General features: G+C 25.3%; 1 protein-coding gene across 1 annotated transcript in view; it reads left to right on the top strand.

Moving 5' to 3' along the window:
• The first annotated feature begins 1,494 nt into the window (after positions 1–1,494).
• LOC129989193 (homeobox protein EMX2-like) overlaps positions 1,495–22,573 on the top strand; it is a 57,533-nt gene continuing 36,454 nt past the window's right edge. The window contains exon 1 of the mRNA XM_056097572.1: positions 1,495–2,683. Within this exon, the coding sequence (XP_055953547.1) occupies positions 2,137–2,683 (547 nt within the window). The 5' untranslated portion in view covers positions 1,495–2,136. The remainder of the gene's footprint in view (positions 2,684–22,573) is intronic.

Raw genomic sequence — 22,573 nt, 5'->3', positions numbered from 1 at the left:
CGCAGCAACAGCAACAGGTATCTTTAAAAGAATGTCGCAAGCAGTAAGGATATTTATCCCTTTATTCGGAGCGTGGGAAAATGCTGAAGCTAGCAATTTTTATAGAGCGCTTGTAAGATTAAGTTAATAAAAATTGGTGGAAAAACAAGAATATATATACGTGTGTGTGTGTCAAACTGAACAACAAAAACGGAAATTAAATTGGCTATACTGAAAAAAAAACAAATTGTTAATTAATTTTTTTCCAGTCATCGTGGAAAAATCTTGTTTCTTAATTAATCAAAATTTTAATTATTCTAAATTACTTACTTGTACGTTTTGTATAATAAAAATACTATATATATATATAATATAATATATATAATAAAAATATATAATAAAAATACTATATTTAATGCATAGTGTTGTCATGTGTTTCTGGAAGTTAAAAAGGCTCAAAAGTAAATTATCAAAATTCTGTTCAATAAGACGGGGCCCTATTTACAATCTGACAACAAATTTGAAAACTCCTTTTATCTGCGCAATTGTCAAAATTACGAAAAGTTGTGCAAGTTGATCTTTAGCAAGATGATTTAGAGAAGATGAAACTGAACTATAAAAATTATTAATTTGGAAATAAATGCATTAAATAGGGATTAATAAAGCATATGTATTAATTGGAATTAATTAATATATATTAATTGGAATTAAATAATATATATTAATTGGAATTAAATTATATATATTAATTGGAAAAAGTTTATCTTTTAACTTCTTCCATTATTGTTTTTCTCTACGTGCTATATTCCATTTATCGAGAGATTAGTATTTTTAACATCCATTATAAAGTTTCACCGTTTTTATACTTCCTCAAATATATCTTGAATTTATTTAAATGTGTATTGCATTGTGGTTCATAATTACTTGAAATCTAAAACAATATACGGACATATAATTTTCAATCAATTTTGGACGACTTTTGATAGAGCTAATCAGAAAAAACTCAATACATATGGCTGTATTCGTCGTTTGTTGCCATTTTCTGTGATGTATGACAATAATCTCCAATATCTCTCTTTCAAATCCACTGAGATTCATCGAAGAATTAGTGGCGAAAGATATGAATTTTGATGCCTTTTTAAGTTTAATGATCCGTTTTTGAGAAGTGCTTTATATTAAATAAGTTTTGTATTTGTATCTTTCTCATTCGGATTGTGCCTACTTCATTTCTGTACTTAAAAAAATTAAAGTAATAACACTATTTTCCCAAAAGAATTCTAGACTAATCTCTCAGTAAGAACTTTCTGTGCCTAAACGGAAGGCAGAAATTTTCATACAAATTAATAAATTGTATAGTATTTCCTTATTTCTCAGAACACATCTATCCACAGTATAGTACAATTTACTTTCGTTAGATGGCGCCAGGCAGATTACCCACCAAAGTTTTTCTCCCGGCGTGTTCGGAGTGACTTGTTGCTTCTCTTCTCAATCCAGCCTTTTCTGCCAATAGCTATTCAGCAAGGGCACTAATCCGGTAACACGTTACGGCGCGTGCGTCGGATGCTGAGAGTTTGCGGCGAACTTCCCGAGACTTTCTTACCCGTTGAAAGAGCGTGTTTTGCCGGTGCGGGACGTCCAACATCCCATCGTCAACCCCACTGCGAAGTCCGTGCATCTTCTTTGTGTGTTCCGTCAATTAAATTCGAATTAAGTATTTGGATTGGAAGAAGTTTACTTCATTGTTTCTCCATTCATTTTGCCCATAGTTGTATATTTTGATAGAAAAAGAAAACTAATCTGTTTAGGTTCGATTCTACGAGGACAAGTTGTGGAAATCTTCAATAGCAACTGAAATGTAAATGTTCATCATAAGACATCATTACTATAGAAAGTATTATCGTTAAAAGTATCAACTGAAAAAATTTTTAGATCATTTTTTTATGAAAATCGTGCACAATACTTGAATCGAGGAATTTTCCTTCTCATAAAACAGCCGGAAGTACCAGTGAAAGCAAGAAAATTTTCTTCTGAATGAAATTGGTATGATTCCTGTGATATTTTGACAGAATATTCACACAGCACCATACTTTCTGTTATTTGGTCGATGTTTTGAAAGTGAGACCATCCATTTTAAAAGTGACTTCCAATCCGCAATCGATGAGAGGTGACTTGAGACCCAGTATGATGCCAATGGCTCCAGCAGCCATTTTATCTCCACACAGAACTACATCCAATCCATCTAAACCTAAATTAGGTTTCTCGATCGAGTCCATAGTTGGTCTGGAAACCAAAAGCACTAGTAAAAGGTCTCCAAGTCCAGAAGATGACCGGTGCTCAGATGGCGAAATCACCACCATCACTCCTCCACCAGCTCATACCCAACAAAAACTGTCAACCACTTCAAGTTCGCCCTACTACAGGACACCAGTGGAAGACATCTACAGTGGTTATGGCCAATATGGACCTCAGAGGGTTTTGCCTACAAGGACATCAGATTATACTCATAGAGGAGATTTGGTAGCGCCTCATGCTACTAGTAGTCCTTTAACATATCCATCTGTGATGTCCCATTATGGACCTGCATTACCATTAGGACATTGTCCAGGACAGTATCCTCTGACATCCTATCTGGTCAATAGGGACTATTCTTCGTATCCTTGGTTGATGGCAAGGCAACCTAGGATCCTGCCCTACAGGCCGCAAGGTAAGATTCATCAACTATTTTAAGATGAAGATAAGAACTATTTTAAGATTACTATATTAAGAGGTAACTTCGTGAAAATTAGACAATGCATGTTTTAAAATGTAATTTTATGTATCTTAATTAATTTAAATTAAGATATTTAATGAGAATATGAACTATGTGTAAAATATTTACGTTACAATCTAATTAATTGCTATAATTAGTTTGTGATGCCGCTAAATAAGATAAAGAATTGTTTCATCACAAAATATCACGTTTCTATCTATTTTTATAGTTAAGTAAATACATTATGACTTAATTTCAAACTAAAAAAAAATCTTTCTTTGATGAATTTTTATCTATCTATGCAGATATAGTTTGGATAGAACAATTTTTATAATGACATTTATGTCAGTTATTGTTAACTTAATATTTAATCTCAATAATATTACTGCGTTAAGTATATCTGCATTACAATGTTATAAATTATATTCATTTATTTTATGATGGTATGAAATAAATTAAAGGCTTGTTTCATCGCAAAATGTTAAGATATTAAAAAAAAAGGCATAATAATCTAATCATAACTATATAATTCCTTTTTTTAAAGAATAGAAACGGTTATATAGAAACTATATAAACACTATATAGAAACGGTTACAGATACACTTGTTTTCACGTTCGAAGTTACGAGTAAAATTAAAGCTATTTCACATTATTTTTCTCTAATTTTATTTAAAGAAATTTAGCTTTTTTACGAATTTTTCATTCTTAAACATATCATTGGTATAACTAATGTAATGTATCTAAAATTGTGTTTTAGTATAAGTCATTTCTATGAAAATCGTATTTGTACTTAACTAAATCACAATTTTTTTTTAAATGTGACTTTATAAATCTTTGTTTAAAATTTAAATTGTTTGAGGAAGTTTAAATTTTCGTAAAATTGTGCGTCATCTTTACAAAATATTATTTCTTAATGCAATTGCTATGATTAAATTTGAATTTTACGTTTTATTACTTCCTGATAGACATTTAAATCACCGCGAAAATGAGGTTTCACTAACTTTTTTTACTGTCATCCGGTTGTAAATGTCAAATAACTTCAAAAAGAAATGATATTTTAAACAAATTTTCAAGATTTTAGGAAATTTTAAAAATTTATTTTGTTGAAACCATCAGCTTAGCAAGATATTTTGAATTTATTTTTTAATTTAATAATTTAATTGGCAGTTTTGAGTATTAGACTTTATTATAAAAAATTAAAAATTTATTGAAAAGAAAAATTTGCATTAATATTTTTTTCATTCTTTTTATTCACGCCGATAAAGTATTATACATCCAAAACTTTCCTAAATAATTTTTATTTGTCTACTTCATAGTGGTCTTAATCTTTATGGTACTTTTGATATATATTTGTACGAAAATACTTTTTAGAACTGTAATGATTTAAAATAATTTATAGTTAAAACGTATATTTAATAATAATTGCTTAGAATTTTCTAGTTTCAATAAGAATTATGTCGAGTTTATTTGATTTAAATAAAAATAATTTTGAGAACACCAATCTTCACTGATAATGGTTATGAATTTACTCCACTTTTGTAAATATTAAAACATTTTTCGTAGCCATAATAAGAATACTCTTTAGATATTAAAAAGCTCAAATTTATCATTATTTGATAGGAATTTAACATTCAAGTAAAAAAATCGTTTTCATTTATGAATTGTTTCTTGTAAAACTGTTTTGGCCGTTTGATTGAATATCTGCGTAAACAAAATGTGAAAAATAAAAAGGTGTGTGTGTTTTTAAATCCACATAAATATAACTCAAAGTAAAACATTATTAAAAGCAATACATTTAAGAAAGTAGGCTTCAATTTTTTTATTACAAAAGTCTTTTAACAACTTCGAATTCAAAATTAATTATTTTCGGAAAAACGTTTTCTTCTATCAATTAGTTTTGTTAAACTGTTTTCAATTTCTAGCAGGAAATACTATGTAACGAGTTAAAACGAAGAATCATTTTTTTCTTTCTAGATATGCCATTTATAAAAGTATGCTTAATAAACGCTTAATAAATTACTCTTCACAGAAATAATAATGTTTCCTCTATTTTGCATGAAATGTATGTTCATTGCTTTTTAATTAGATTTTTATGATATTTAATTTGTATTGAAGGAAAAAATCGTTCTCGTTTAAAAAAATTAGTAAATGGAATTGGGAAAGCAAAATAGTTAAAATCGCATTGGTTGTATTGTTGAGGAAACATTTATTATTATTTTTGTTGTAATTATTATTAGTAAATTTCTATCAGAATAGTAAATAAATATTTGTATTATAATTTGATACTTAATATATAAACATTTTATAGTACATTGTATATGTTTTTTTTTTCTAAATTTTAAAAAATAAAAATGTAATAAATCGTAAAAAATTCAAAGATTTGGTTCAAAATTTCTTAATATTGATTTTTTTTTTATATTACCAAAAATAAATATTTTTATACAAACTCCTGTTATTCTTTCAGAAGATCGAAATTTGGTGAAAAATTAATTTCAGATTGTTTTTATTTTGCTGAAAATATTGAAGTGTCTTAAATCCTTTTCCCAAATTCTGTATTAAACTCAAATAAAATCAACACAAAATCTTTTCAAATTTCTTCCATAAGTTTTTAAAGTATTTGACAATTATTTTTCATAAATTAATTAAAATATTAAATTTAATTAAATCAAATCATGGAAAATCTTTCAAATGAATTCACATAATTTTAATTCTTTAGAATTTAAATAAGTTTTATAGGTTTGTTCATATTCATGTAAATAAATTTTGTCATGCCAAAGTTAAAAAAATTTTTGTGATGTAGTTTCTAAATGCATTTAACAATTTGTTCTTGTTAACATATTATCGATTAAATTAAGAAATAAATATTAAAACAATGTATACTTGTTTTACAACGGAAAGAATAAATGATGATTTATGAAAGATGAATGATATATAATAAGAAATTAATGAATAATTAAATTTGTACTTTCAATACTGATTTTATATATGAAATATTTTAAATGGCGATAGATAAAAAGATTATAATTACAAAAATATACAATTAAATTAAAATGTCAATTTATGTTCATAGTACGAGAAATACGTCGACACCCCTAAATAACAAGATAAATAATAAAATATGACATGTAAAAATATAAATATAAAAAATTACTTTGTCTTTTAACACTTATTTTATCTTTACTTTTCGCTAATCATTTAATTTTATCTTGTGGCAGACAAATAATTTGAATAAATAAAATTTTAAATATATTTAAAAATTGCCGCTTTTTCTAATCTTTAAATGAGAAATGAAGTCTTTATGCCTTTGAAAACTGAAGGAAAAAATATGAATGATTAGGCCAAATCTTTTAATGCATTGCACAATTTTAATTGTTTATATAATTTCAAGGCTTGATAAACATTATTAAAATATTGTTTCTAGCTGGCAAATTATAATTATTTATTTCTAATAATTTCCTTTCTGAAAGAAAATTAAAAACCATACCGCTATTTTATTTTACGTTCTACTGAATGTTTTCAAATTAAAAAAGAATGTTCGGAAAATTTATCTTTTTCGATTATTTCTATTTTCTGAAAGTTCAAATATAATCATTAATTTTTTTTATGTAGTTTATTTTTTAGAAAGAAAATATGAATTGAAAGCGTTCAAAAATGAACGCATTCAATTTAGTGCATGGTTTGTTAATTGCTTTTTGTCTCAATGAATGAAAAGTTTTGCTTCAATGCACCTAATTTTTTTATAAATGTTTTTCTATTTTATTCGTTTATAAAGACAATTACAAAGCGATTGAAATATAGATAATAATTAATTTTTAATCATTTCAGTGACAACTTTAAAGAAAAGATAATATTTCTACAAAATTCAGTGATTTATTACTGTTTTCATTGCATTCGTTATTATAGTTACACGTTGAAAGTTTGATTGAGTTTGAATTTTGTTGTAATAGAAAAAAGAATTCCAACCCTTTTTTTTTAACCTTTTTTAATGCAGTATGTTTTGATGATGCAATTCAAATCATTGAAAGAATAAAAAATTCAACTAAGAGGTCAGCGCCATTAAAATTGCGTATTTTCTTACAACTTTTAAGAAACTATAAAGAAAAGATATTTAATATTTCTACGAAATTCAGTGATTTATTACTGTTTATATTGAAGTCTTTTTAGCTACACACTGAACATTTGATTTAGCTTAAAATTTTGTTGTAATAGAAAAAGAATTCAGATTCTTTTTTTAACCTTTTGATTGCAAGCTGTTTTGATGAGGTAATTCAAATCATTAAAAGAATTTTTAAAAAATTCAACTAAGAGGTCAGCGTCAGTAAAATTGCGTATTTTCTTACAACATCGAAACAGTAATTAACCACTGAAAATCTATTAAGTCGAGATTTTTCATCTTTTTAAAAAATATATTCAGGTTCTTACATTGGAAACTCAGATTTTTCTAAAGAAAAATTTGTTCGTTATTTAGAAAAACTTGATATTTCAAATGAATTTTAATTTTTTGTTTAGTAGAATGTAAGCATATTTGAAAATTAGTTGAGAGAAGTTTTGATATTTTGAATTTGAATTTTTAGTTTACTTTTGCAATGGAGATGTATTTCTTTATTTTCTGTTTTTTAATCATTATTGAAATTGAAAATTAAATGAAATCATGTCTTTTCAAATTTTGAATTTCTTGTGCAACTTTAAATTAAAAATTGTTCTCGGATTAATGTAAATTGTCATCTAATATTCCATTAATAAATAATTAACTTTAAACCAAAATATGCTTTTTTTTATCAACACCAAATTACTCATTTTTAAAGCATTTTTATAAAAAATGAAAAATCGTGATATTCTGTCATTAAAAATTTTTTTTAATTGGAATTTTTAATTTTAAAAGCAAAATTTGTATTCTAATGAATTAATTTTTCCAAAAACTATTCAATGGAATGTTTTAAAATTAAGAAATAATTAATGAAATCTTTTCAAATATAAATTCTGCTAAGAAAATTTTGTTCAAACATATATCGGACTAGAAAAAAACTTTTTAAACAAAATTTTTTAATTTAAATTAAAACGCTTTTAAGTTTTTTAAGTTTCTAATTTACCTAAACAAAACTTTTTAAATAATAATTGTACTAAGAAAATTTAATTCTAATGTTATCGAAATATTTATAGATATAAATAGTTATTTTTATGTAGAAAATGGCAGTATTTAATATGTATTGAATTTTCTTTCCAATTAATCTTAATTTTATTACGCTATTTTTTGCAGAATTATGATTTTTCTTGCGCTCTAGTTGTCTGGAAATAATTTGTTGGAAATTATCTTTAAATAATAGACTTAAATTTACATTTTATTGCTGCAAATTTATATATAATATTTGAACATTTACAATTGATTCGGATTGTTCCTTCTGGAAAACGAGTATATACGCATCTGATAAGTTAAAAAAGTATTTATTTGAAGAAGATATCTAATGCTCCATCAAGGAATTTTGCAGTTATTTGCTAAAAGAATCTTAAAGAAAATCTGACTGATTTTAACAATTATAGAAACATTAATTGCTTGTTTTAATAATAATTCAAGATTGTATTAATCAAAGATTTGGGAAGTTTTTCAAAATCTTAGTTTGAAATAAATTACTTAATTATTCATATGATCGGAAGTTTTAAAATTGCTTTTTTTTTCATGAATTTCATTATTTTTAGATTAAAGAAAGAAGAAATTATTTCTGAGAGAATGTATTTATGTAAATTGACAATATTATCCTTAAACTTTTATATAATATATATGAAGAAAGTAATTTAGATATTCTTATTTAGTCTAAACAATTAAAGTAGAAATTTGAATACCTCGCTGTATATATAAGATTCTAATTATCCGTTATAATTTCAAAGCATCTAAAACTAAAGTTTCCAGTGTTCAAAAATTATTTTGAGCTTAATTGCATCCACTGTGAATTAAAATTCGAAAAATAAAATTATATTTTTAATCGAAAAATTATTTTAGCATTACTTATATTTATTTAAAAAAACACGTGACTGATTAAAACATGCTAAAATATAAATTATTTTCTTTTTTTCAATTCGCCATTTTTTTTTTTTTTATACCATGAGTTAGAAGGTTTTCTAGAACTGTCGAATTTGCAGTTCATTATATCGGTTTTTTAGATTTTCGATGTTACTTCCGGTACATGCTCATCGATTGTTCTGGAAAAAAGCAGCTAATCTAAAATACTACAAAATATGATAACACAACTATTTGTCTGATTCATTTTTGAAGATCGTCTATAGATATCCTTTGCCAGTAAAACGCATTTGCCCACATACGTGAACTTACATAATAAATTGATGGAACGATTATTCATTTATGTATTACAAACTCTTTTTTTTTCCGATTTATAAAATGATAAATTTATAGTTTTTTTTTATTTGGACATATTTATTATTTGTTGATTTATTATTTTAAAGCAGATGTTCTTTCGTTTTACATATCAAATGCAAATTATATCTAATATGTAAAGCAGGTGGATATTATATGTTATAATATAGTTTAGAATTCTTCTATTGGGGCAGTTTTCAAAGGTTGCAATTCGTTGTTAGAAAAACGAATACATATGCATCTGATAGGTTATAAAAGAAGCATAGTACATACATATTATACATAACAAATAATAGAATACTCAAAATCTTTATCATAAACACCGCAAGCACATGGACACGGTGGTTTACAGTATTTGAATGTTTGAAAGCAAAAATTGTTAATTAAAAAATAAATTATTGTTATGATATTTAGGTAGACCAAAGCTTTTTAAATTGTGCTTTGATTTAAATATTTAAGTATGGCAAGGTCTTTTTGTTCATTGATTGAATGATAAATTTAGAGTTTCTTCATTAGAATAGATTTAAAGGCGGGTGTTATTTGTTTTGTTTTACATATCAAACACAAATAATTATATATTTAATATGTAAAGCAAAAGGCATAGAGTATCATTTCACAATTCTTCTATGGAGCCAATTTTAAAAGAGGTTACTGTTCCTTGTTAGAAAACTAGTAGATATGCATCTGATAGGTTATAAAAGAAGCATTGTATATACGTATTTTATTATACCAACAAATTAATTTTCATCTAAATTGTTTAAATTTTATTTCTTTTCTTTTTTATGAATAAAATCTTTATAATGAACGCCACAAGTACATAGAAACGATGCTTTAGAGTACTTCTATATTAGAAAGCAAAACTTGTTACTATATTTATTTAGAACAGGGTTTTTAAATTATACTTTGATTCAAATGTTTTCTGTGAAATTTATAAATGTTTATTTTTTTTTATTGAATTCCATTTCAGTTGTCATTCATCAGCGCTTATTTATTTTCACAGGGACAAGAAATTTTTAATTATTTAAAAAGAGATTTTTCATGTAAAAAATTCGATGAAATGGGCAACAATGGAAATATTATGAAGCCTTGAGTTGCAAATTCAAGTTTATTCATACAGAGAGTTGTGTTTCCTTTATACCACTACTACTTAATAAACCTAAATAGACGAATTTTAACAAAGCGAACTTTTTGCAAGTTTGTTCTGTTAAATTCTTCCATATTTCTGATTAAAAAAATTAAGCTAATGATTTCAATCATACATTTTTTTCTTGTATATGAAGTATAGAAAAAGGGCTGTAATCGTCAAAAAAATCGAACTCAAGATTTCTGACAATTCTGACGTTTTAGACCTCCTTAAGTCCAAGAAACGCAATTTTAACTCTATATCCGTTCGTCTAGATGAATGAGCTTCCAGGCCAAATTTGTAGATTGATATCACATTTTGAATTATATCCATTTATTTTCAGAGGAAGTCCGTATTCAAGTGAAAACGATAACTGCAAAGTTTAAAGAGCTAGATAGATAAAACTTGGTGCATAAGAATCTGCAATATAGATTCTTATCACACTTTGAGCAAAATATGCTAATAATTGATTGTCTATTGGTCTGTATTTCGGATGTATATAAACGCTGTAACTCTAAAACGCAATGATTTAAATCAATGAAATTTAGTATTTGATCGTGGGACTACAATTGTAGTTTTTTTCTCTAATTGATCGAAATACGTGACAATGGAAATATCAGTTCCAATAAATTTTATTTATATTCAATTCCCTGTAAAAAATTTCCTGATATTATTTTTGGTAGAAAAAATTCCCTGTATATCAATATCCTGGAAAAAGTATGAGACGAAGTCAATTACCACCAGAATGTTGTGAATGTGGCTTCAGGTAGACATATAAAATATTTCTAAGAACAGCGCAAATAAAATCTCATCACATTGTGAGTATTGTGGAATGTTTTCAATTATTTTTTGTCTATTCGATAAAAATTATTAAGGTTTCAAAACAGATAATACTTTTAAAATATTCTCTGTTTTCCAACATGTGGTTTGCCCCCTTTTTTCCCCATAAAGTTTTGCTATATCGCAAACTCGATTACTTCTGGGTTTGTCTGTTTTTGGAGACCAAATATTTGCCTGGATTTGAAAACTACTTCGAAAGTTTATTCTGCCTAGTCTATTCGAATTATATGTAGAATTGAGTGAGAATGAAGTAGGTTGCATTACTTCATTCGCAGTTTCTTGTAGTCATTTCTTTGAACATAGTTAATTCCATTATAGGATCTTATTGAATTTAGTATCAGAAGTCAAATGACCAAACTTAATTTACAGAGGTTGTCCGGGCTTTTATTTACTGTCTATATTTTTACATTTATTCCTATTAATAATTGTAATATAAATGACAAGTTAAAAGTTACAAAAAGCACATCAATAGTGTGTGATGTCATATGCATTTCTATGCGTTTTAGAAAAATAGAAAGTGCTTTGTGAAATTAAACTGGTCTTATTATAGAAAATTTTCAATATTTTAAAATAAAAACTAATTGTATATTTAAAACTAAATTTGTTAAAAAAATGTTTGATACAACTTATTCAAGTCATGGCATCTGCGTCATGATTCTTAAGTATACCTAAACCAAAAGAATTAATAATTATTTTTAAATACATTGCGAATATATTCAAGATTCTTAAGTAAGTGTAACAATGTACCAAATTTTTTCTTCGTATTCTCTTCAAAAGCTGTCATTGACAGTAAAGCAGCCGAGCTGACTTTATTTATTTCCAGTATATTACATATACAAGACAGATTTTACGTTTGTTCTGAAGTTCATTTTATGAGAAGCAAGTTTTTAAAAATGTTACCCATTAATATTTATGGCCAGTTATAGGATACTAAAAAATGCGTAGCCTAGACAATAATGCCTATTATTCTCCATTTGTTAAAAAAAATTAATTAGTGCGCTTGGCTCAGCATATTAAAATAATGATTCTTGTGCCATACTGTGTGTTCAAGTAGTATAATGTATTATTATACTAAATTGAATTATGGCTCAAAAATTACATTATGGCACAAGCATTATATTGTAAAAATTAACGCAAATTGTATAAATATTATAGCATAAAATCAGAACAACCATAGAAATATCAAGTTATGGAAAAATGAGGCGAAACATGAAATATTGAGTACAGACGAACTGACTTCCTGGTACAAAATGCTAATCTGAAAGAAACTGAAATATTTGTAGCAGATGACTAACTGTAAGAAATACTGAGGTGAAAAAAGATGGCTAAGTCAGGCTGAAATGATTGTAAATTATTCAAATATTGACAAAATTATAATATTTGAGATACAATGAAATATCTGTATTAGATGCCAAATTATGAAAAAATAATGTAAAAAATTACATTATTTAAATTCAGAATTTATAATCTAAAATTCAGATAGAATTTTAGATACGAAAATTCCATCATCAGATAAATTCTAAACTCTCCATATTAGAAAACAAGTTATGAAAAAAAAATGGATACCAATTATAAACTAAACTAGGGCTTGAATTTCAGAGACTGAACATTTATTGCAAGATATTCTACTCGTGACTAATAATAGAAAAAAAAAAGAATTACGTATAATACCTATTTAGTTCCAAAAAAATTGCATATCACTGCATATTATTATATGGCGGAAGTTTTTCATCCCAGCATTATGCAAAGATAAGGTTTTGATACAGTCATCAGTGATTTTAAGTATGTTTAAAAAGAAAAACTCTATTTTAAATGCTTTGATTTTTAGTTTATAATTAAGATGAATGAATACGCAGTCTAAATAATCTTATCTCGCAGACGATACTTGTAAATGGCAAATTTAAATTGTTTATGTCTGCATCTGAATGTTTTTCTTCTTTCGTAATGGTAATTATAATGTCTATATATGTATTTGAGAAAAACATTGAAAAAAAAAGATTATAAGTCATAAAATAGATAAAGACATGACTCATAAAATTCTGAAATTTTAATAATACTATAAGAAGACAAGTATTAATATGCTCAATTATGGAAATTTATTTTATTGCAAAGTAAAAGTAATTTTTTTTAAACAATATTTTACTAACTCTTAATTCTACTTCACCAAACTATTTTATTTTTACGTAATGAGCGGAGATGTTTGTTTATTTTAATTTAATCCAATTCTTTTTAAACAATAGAATGAAGTCTATTATGGCGGCAAAATTCTAAGAACGAATGACTTCTTTTAATTTCGTGCTAATATCAAAATATTAACTAGAAAAATTTAATAAAAATATTATTTTAACTTTAAAAGGTTCTACAGATTTTGTTAAATCTTAGCAGTGAATTAAATTTACTCTTAGTACTTGAAAAGTTACTAAGAATTGAAGAAATTAATGAAAATTGAAAGCCATGGAAGTTTTAAGTTTCTCTATTCGATAATAAAAGGGTATGAGAAGTTTGTATGTATGTATTTCTATTAATAAAATATTAATGGGCCTAAAAATTTGTTTTTTTTGTATTTTACTAACAGATTTGATGAAATACATTTATTTCATTATTGAAGTTTATACTTAATTCTGTGGAATTTAATTGTTTACTAACTTCTATGAAGTTAGAATTTCTATTAAAAGTTGCTACAATTAAAATAAATTTATTTTTACGCAATACTATAATAACTAAAGAACGACAGATTTTATATTGATAAGTGGTCTGAAAACTGTTTGATTATTTGCTTTGGATGCTTTAATTTTCAACTCATCATTAACTGTCTTTATGATTTCATTGCACGGAAGATTATGTTCTTTAAAGTAAAGTGCATGGTGACCTTTTAAATAGCAATCAATCTCTTCTAAAGTTTAGAAAAATCACCTTTCTTATAATAACACTCCACCAAGACTTTAGAATAAAGTTTTAATCATGTTTATATTTTCATATTAGAGTCGCTTTTCTTGAAGATATTTTGAAAAAAAAAAAAGAAAAAAAAAATTTCGCCAGCAACCCGTAAATGGTAGCTGAAGGCTGAAATATTTTTTTAAATTAATAATTAAAGGATTCATTATTAAGTCTTTATCTTTGCTTCTAGGATTATTCTGCAATAAAACAAACATAAGATGCAATAATAATAATATTTAAAAATTGCTGATAAGTTAATAAGGTATATAAAGGATTTTGAATTATAGACTGAGATACTGTCATGCCAATATTAGGCAATTATCATACTGTTATACTAAGGTATATCTTCAGCGGCATTTCGAAATAGTATGATTCAGTATGTTTGAAAAAATATCTCTGAGAAGTCACATATTTCCACGAAATTTAATTCATTATTTTTATTTGTAGTTTCTGAAAACGTCTTCTAAGCTGAAATTATGAAATCAAGTTAGAAAAAGCATTAACCGCTTAACGATTTCGCTACTTTTTTAATTTTACAACTATACGACCCTCCATGATCTCTTAGAGGAGCCATGACAACGGGATATTGTTCATCAAATGATACTGGCATAATTTTGTTAAGCTTGCCCTGCTCTAAATACATATGGGATTGCATTATTATATAATAAAATTTTAAATTTATTATTGATTATATAAATGTATTATTCATTTATTAATTTGTTTAAAATTAAGTTATTAAATGTTGCTTGATGTTTTCATTTTTTGTGCAGTTAAAATTTATAGTTAATTAAAAGGTAATTTTTGTATAATATTTGTTTATATTCAGCTATGCTATACATTTACTTATATAAGTGAATATGTAAATGTATATTGATAAGTGAATTTTTTATTTTTTTGCACACGGATAAAAATTAAATTTATTTATTCTTTTTTTTTTTGCAAGTTAATCCTGCACTGGATAAGAATATATTTATTTTTAATATTCTTTTTATTTAACATTATATGAAAATTCATTACTGAAATTATCATTTAAAATCAGAAGGGACTCATATTCTTATAAACAGTATTTTATGCTATCATCATGGGAATTTGAAAAAAAAAAATGCACTGTGTACATTTTCGTACATTTTTTTTTCTTCAAGAATCAATACTGTGTTTTGATTCTTGAATACAATGTAATTGCTATTCTGCTTAAGATGTGAAAAAGAAAGTAATCTACATTTTTTAGAAGAATCTTAAAATAAAATATATTAGAAATAATAAAAAAAATATTTAATTAAAAAACTAAGTTTTTTATAGGTCAGTTTATGCATACATTTGTAAAGGAATCAGAACAGCGTTCATAATAATTTTCATTTTTGATTATTGTTTTCTCATTATGTTTTTCAAAAAAAATAAGTAACAAGAAAAAAAAAGACATTTAAAATTCTTTTCAAAATTATTATAATTTAATTTTTCTGCTCTATAAATAAATTTTGAATTTTGATTTTTAAAATTATTTTGAATTTACAATTTATCATATAAATTGTGAATACCAAGTTAGTTCATACACATCAATATATCGGTTGGAATTAAATTCATACGATTTTTCATAGTTGGTAATTTACTTAAAATTTATTATGAATTTCTTTTTCTTTTTTATACCAGAATTTTTTAAATTGTGGGTTTATATTAAAATATCTAGGATTCTTAAGAAAATTCTTTGAAGAGCTCATGTTTTTAGATTATTGGAAATTAGCTAGCAAATTAATAAAAAAATTATCTTTGTTGTTAAATTAAATGAAAAACCTGATCGGAACTATAATGATTTCATATTTTCATATTTATTATTTGGTAATTTTCTTAAATTTATTGTAAATTTCATTTTATATTCTGTGCCATATTATTAAATTGAGGTGTAACAGAAAATCTCATGGTACTTCACTTCAAAATTTTAGTAAAATGATCCAAACGATTATTTTTTTTATTAAATTAGAATTTATTATTTCTTTGGTTATTTTCCATATTTGGATGCGAGGCAAAAATTTTCTCATTAAAATTGAATTTTAAAATTCTTTTCTGCTTGCAAGTGAGGAAAAATTAATAAGATTTGTTTTATGTGCTAATTTTTTATCATTCAAGCATAAGAAAGCTGTCCTTAATTTAAGACTTACTTTCGTATTCTTCTATCATTGATTAAATTTATTTAGTAGCGAAAAAAAAAATTCATCCAATTTTTAAGTTACATGTAGCCGGATTCTATTAATATTTGCTCCATTTAATTTCAGGCTGAACAATGTAGCTAAAGAACCTAATAACTTCAATTTAATTGATGGTAATGGGCGTCGACTTTTTGAAATTGCTCTTCGTAGAAATGAATGCATTTTTCAATTAATAAATACTCGTTCATAAGTTCTTTCATTGCGAAATCAGACGACTTGTTTCTTCGTCTTTTCGAGTTAACTCCTGTATTTACCTGTAATAACTATTTAACTACTTTCTTATAATCTATTAATTAATTTTTCCTTGACTTAATGATTTGAACCCAAACATAACATTGCAGCAAGGAAATTGCATAGTTTATTTTTAATTGTGAATTTAAGTTAAAAGATATTATTAAGGATGTATTGTAATATAACGAATATGGTAATGTGTTTGTTTTGACAACCTCTCTGATAACCGTTTGAAAAAATCCTATTTTGTACGTTTTCCCATTAATTTCCACATTTTTTTAAATCTTTTTCCTCAAAAAAGAAATAAAAAAGTGCCAACATCATTCGATGAAGAATGTAGAAAATAATTAATTTAATGGAAATGTAAAGATAAAAAGCTAAAATGTATTCTTGTGATGGAATTATATGAATGTAAAGTAACTTGAAATTTTCTTAAATTGTTTAAAGATTGATAATTTTAACATTATTGATAAAGAATGTGAAAACTACTAATTCAATAAGAATTTGAATGTATGAATTTAATTAAAAAATTAATGAATTTAAATTAAAATGTACATGAATTTAATTTTTTTTATTGAATGATCTAGAAATATAACAAAAATATAAAATTTCCGTTTTTTTTTTTTTTTTTTTTTTGAAAAAAATTGAAAATGTGAACATTTGCGATGGAAAATGAGAATAAGTACACCTTGTAGTTTTATTAAAGAATTTAAAAATGTAAAGTAAGACATGCTTAGTTTTTCTAAGTTGAAGATTATGCTTTAACATAAATCCCAGTTTTTTTCCAGCCAATAATTTAAAAGCCAATCTGCTTCGTAATTAAAATTTTGTTTATTTGAAGACTTTTCGTTTTCTAAATATAAATATACTAGAGATTTTAGAAGTTATCCTTAACTGAATTTAATGTTCCAATTAAAGAAGTAAATTCTGTCAGAATTAGTTTTTTCTATTAAGTTATTGCGGTGTGTAATTTTAAAAATAATGTCCATCATTATCTTCATTGTCATTCAATTTTTAACTCGTGGTCAACCAAAACGCAATGGAAGCAATATGCATCAAATTTGCAATGTTTGTGATACAATATGCATACAAATACAAAAATGTTCGCGAATTTTACTACATAAAATAGCGAATAAATTTTCAGATCAAACTTATCATAGCTTTAGTTTTACTGAGTTAAAATTTAAATATTTGAAAAATAACTCATTACTATTTATCGTATTCTGATTCTTGGTAAATCCAACATTCGTTCCAACAAGATTCAAATCGAACATTCGTTGGATTTGAATTTTCAGTTCATAAAAAGGCAAAAAGTGTTTGCAAAAAATAGAAGCAAATATTTTACAATACGTTACAGCTCCAAATATCAGAATTAAAAAAAAATTACTTTTTTAGAGAAAATAAAATTGAACAATCAGCATTTTTATGAATTCCACATTTTATTAGTTTCTGAATTACTTATTTGAATTCATGTATAAAAATTCGATAGATTTGAATTAAAAATTCCCAAAATGAAAAAAAAAAAAAAATGTTTGAGAAAAAATTAAAACGAATGCTTTTAAATGTATCTGTTTCGGCTTTTTGGAATTAAAAAATAGTTTTAAAAGGGGAAAAATTTAAACCATCAATATTCCATGAATGAAAGATTTTCAAGTTAGAAAAAGCAGAAGTTTTTAAACCTAACATAGTTTCCTTTTTCCAAATAAAAAAGAAAAGAACCTACGCTTATAGAAAGAGAAAAAATAAAAATAAAAATAAGCCAACTACATTTCCATTCATAACACATTATCTAATTTATTGAATTGCTATACTTTGACTCATACTTACAAATTCCTAGATTTATAAAATAGGATAAGAAAAATATTTAGAAATATGTAGGCAAATATTTTTAAATGTGTCATGGTTTCAATTTTTAGAAATAAAAAAAAGAAAAAGAAAATATACTGATGGAGGGGAAAAAAACTAACCTATCAACATTTCCAATAATGATATATTTTGTTATGCACCGCTTTACCATGTTTTGATTCATGTTAAAAAAACTTATAATGTTTGAAACAGAGTTCTTAAAACCGACAACTAACTTAAGCGAATACTTCAAAATATATCATAGCCTGATTTTAATCAATTTCAAAACTTTAATTTTACTTTATTTTGATTAAAGTTTTGAAGAAATATATTTTAAACAATCGACATTCCCTATAGGTAGGAATTGCGAGAATTTCGAACTATGTGCAATTCAAAACCTGTTTCTTGGGACGTACTATCTCGTCAGTCATCGGCTAATTTCTCAGTTTACTGGTTTTCTTTTCTTTTCTTTTTCTTTTACATTCTGTAACCATCGTTTTACTTCAAACTTTCAAATTGGTCATCTATCAGCAACAATAATCAACTTGTTTTGGATGTGGTTTTTATATTCAAATGCATTTTAAACTCTTGAATACACAAACTTTGGTTATTTTTCTCTGACTAACTCATCGTTTTCATTCTGTCATTCGTATTTAGCATCCTTTCACAAGCTAATATGAAATATGACAAATTGCAATTTTAGACATACAAACCTCTCTCCACGCCTTTTATTTTCAAATTTATTCAAAATTTCAATGATATCCTTCTTACATAGTCGGCGTTTTACACTTAGATCATCAGTCACACAAAATTATACGTTTTCCGGCTATGGAGTAGGATTTACAATCCAAAAAGTGCGCTAAACACTAAGAATTTCACGACACACCCAGAATTATTTTGCATTTCTTTGTCATTTTACTTGCAATTATTACATGCAGATTTACATACAATGCGTGTATTTCTTGGTTTGTGTTTTACCCTCAACACTAAAGGTGTATTCTTCAAAAATTATATTCTTATTTAAATGCAAGAATTAACTCATTGCCATTTAAAAGTATTAGGAAACAATACTGAATGTGCAAGAAATATTTCCAAAATGAAATAATGTTTGGAAATAAATAGTTCAAGTACGTTTTATTTAAAGCTTGCAAAATATTCAGCTGAGTAATTTTGAGATAATTGTTATTTCATATAAATTTCTAATGAGCGTGTTTGGTTGCATAAAAGAAATTGCCATTCATTTTCATAATTTAATTTGATTAATAAATCTCGATATAATCCCAAATATTACGGGATATTATATGTAAAATATTATTTTACAGTATTATACAATATATTTCTATATTGTATCTAATCATAACATTTCATATAATATTTTGCACTGTTTAGGGTGTAAAGTGTGAATTAAATTTAAATTGTAAAAAATAAAAGTGCACCGTAGGGATCTTTTTTAATTCTTATTATCGTGAAAGCAAACATGTGATGCCAACCAGAGATTAAATTCTCAGCAAGTTTTCCAAATATGGCTTTATGTTAAAGCTGTTTAGTTCAAATTTTAGACACATATATTTCGATCAACAAAAGAAATCTCCATTGAGATAAGGAGAGTGAGATAATTATTAATTTAATTGTTAAAGTAATTGGTAATTTTGTGATAATTATTATTTCATATACATTTTAATGAGCTAGTTTGGCTGTATGAAGAAAGTGGCTTACTAGCATAATTGAATTCAAATAATAGATTTCAATATCAACCCAAATATCACACGACAATATATGCACAATATTGTTTTACAATATAGTGCAATGTATTTGTATATTGTATCATATTATACTATTTACTAAATATTATATTACATATTATATAATATTTTGTGCTATTTAGAGCGTAAAGTGTGAACATTGATCAATTTAACTTGTAATTTGCAACAATATAAAAATGTACCATCATGGTTTCTTTTAATTCTTATTCTCGTAAAAGCATACATGTGATGCCGACCAGAAATTAAATTCTAAAGCAAGTTTTCTAAATATGGCTTTATGTTGAAGCTACGGAATTCAAATTTTAGAGAAATGTGTTTCAATCAATAAAGAAAACTTTCATTTTATATAAGAATCTCAGAAATATAACTCGAAAATTGGAAAAATATGAAAAATTAACGTTTTGTTGCATCCATTATGTGATGACATATGATATATATTTTAATCTACTTTACCAAAAGCCAAAATGAGAATATATAAGCATTTATACGCATGACATGAATTGAATATATTTTTATTTGCTCATGTTGACAATTTTGTTACCATATTTTTTTTATAAAGAAGGAGTTTAATTAAATGTTGCAAGTACGAGTTTTTTTTTCATAGTTATAATAATTACGTTTTTGCCTACAAATCAAAATATGACTCCATAATAATAAAATCAACTTTGAAAAAATATTTATAACAATAAAAAAATATTATTTTTAATTTCAATTTTCATGATATTAATTTTTAATAGACTTCATTGATTTGGGATATTTTATTGCACTCTTGCCCTCATAGATTGTTTCAATGCAAAACATCTTCTGTTTTATTTTTAAAGGACTTTTTACTTTTATGCCTGTGATAATGTGATAATTTATTTGTTTTGGTGTCCTTGTTTTCTAAAAAAATGTTAGTAAAAAAGTAAGCTTTCTTCTTTTATCAAAATAAATAAAAATGCAGATATTTTGCCATTCGTTTAGTTTGATGCATCTCGGTTTCGCTTTTCTTTACCTAATAGTCTTCAAACAGGAGGTAGCAAATGAGTTGTCTCATCCAGTTCTTTTTTTTCTTCAATAATGTGTATAAACATAAGTAGAAGCTTCGTCATCCCTTTGAAAATTTTTTTAAAATATATTATTTTGAAGTGTGACTAATGTGCAAATATATTTCTAACTTAATGATACATAAAAATGTTAAAGGTTAATATAAAAAAAGTGTCATGTCAAGTTCAAAGAGTGATAAAACCTTTTCAAAAAGAGTACCACTTCTTGGAGAGAATTAAACACCTTTTGGCTAAAAAATAAATTAATAAAATTATTCAAATAGTTCAAAACTATACAGTTCAGGAGATCTCACTCTGCTGCTTGCTATCTCTAAAATAATATGTTAATATATAATAATTCTATTTGAAAAGATTTCATCATTCCTTTATTTTGACGTATACATTAAATGAGATTGTATATCTAACTTCATCTCTTCTAATAATAACATTCAATGTGTGTCTATTTTGGTGCTCTATAGACTAAATCATTTGACCCACAGCTGCCAAATTAGACATGTATATACATTAGCGAGTGAAAATGTGAACTTTGGAACGATTTTTTAAAGAATTTTAATTAATTCAAAAATAAACAAAATGTTTGAATTTTCCCCTTGATAATTTCCGAAAACATAATTTTGCCCAAAAATTTTATAGGTATCAAAATTTTTTAAAAATTGTCTTTTTAATGACATCAATTAAAAAGTTGTTCAAATTTTCTCAATTTTGGCAAATTTTTTTTAGTATTTTTTTTCCTAATTTCTAAAAATTCCTTACCCTAAAATTTAAACGGCTTTCATTGCTTCATGAAATATTTAATCTCATGATTTTCTTTTGTTGTTCAAAAATGAAAAAGAAGGATTTTGCTTAGTATTTTGCAGCTTACAAAATGAATAACAAAGTAAATCATAATTACAAAAATAACTTACAATACGGCAAAAATTAAAAGATAGATAAACAGGAGATTTTCGCTCTTAATAGCACTATGATGTTATGGATTTGTTTGTTTGTTGAAGGTTTGCTGCACATTCCATGTGCCACAAACTGTTTTCGTGGCATGTGAATGTTATGGGACTAATATTCATTAGTCCCATAACCTTTTAGTTTTTTTAAAAATTTACCTTTCTTTTTTATTATTTTATTTATTTATTTATTTTTATTATTTTGCTTAACGTGTGATTTGTAAGCAATATTGTATCGAGCTTTGCGACGCCGAAAACAAAAATAATTTCTTGGAAAATCAAAGAATAACAAAAATATTGTGAAAAGAAAACTATTTTTAGGAACATGAATTATGAGCCTGCAATTGGAGGCTAATTTTATAAGATTCGTCACATGGTTTTGGAATTTTAGGGAATAAACAGACTCTTTTTAATTTCAACTTCACTTTATTAAATTTCAAAATATAAAAATATCCCAAAATGAGCCTAATATAGCTTCAAAATAAAACTCAAACTCAACGAAATTATGATTAAATTCAAGAATATTCAATGCAACTGTTTTGTTAGAATAATCG

The sequence above is a fragment of the Argiope bruennichi genome, chromosome 10 (assembly GCF_947563725.1).
Source record: "Argiope bruennichi chromosome 10, qqArgBrue1.1, whole genome shotgun sequence".
NCBI lineage: Eukaryota > Metazoa > Arthropoda > Arachnida > Araneae > Araneidae > Argiope > Argiope bruennichi.
This window is presented reverse-complemented; position numbering and strand designations above follow the sequence as displayed.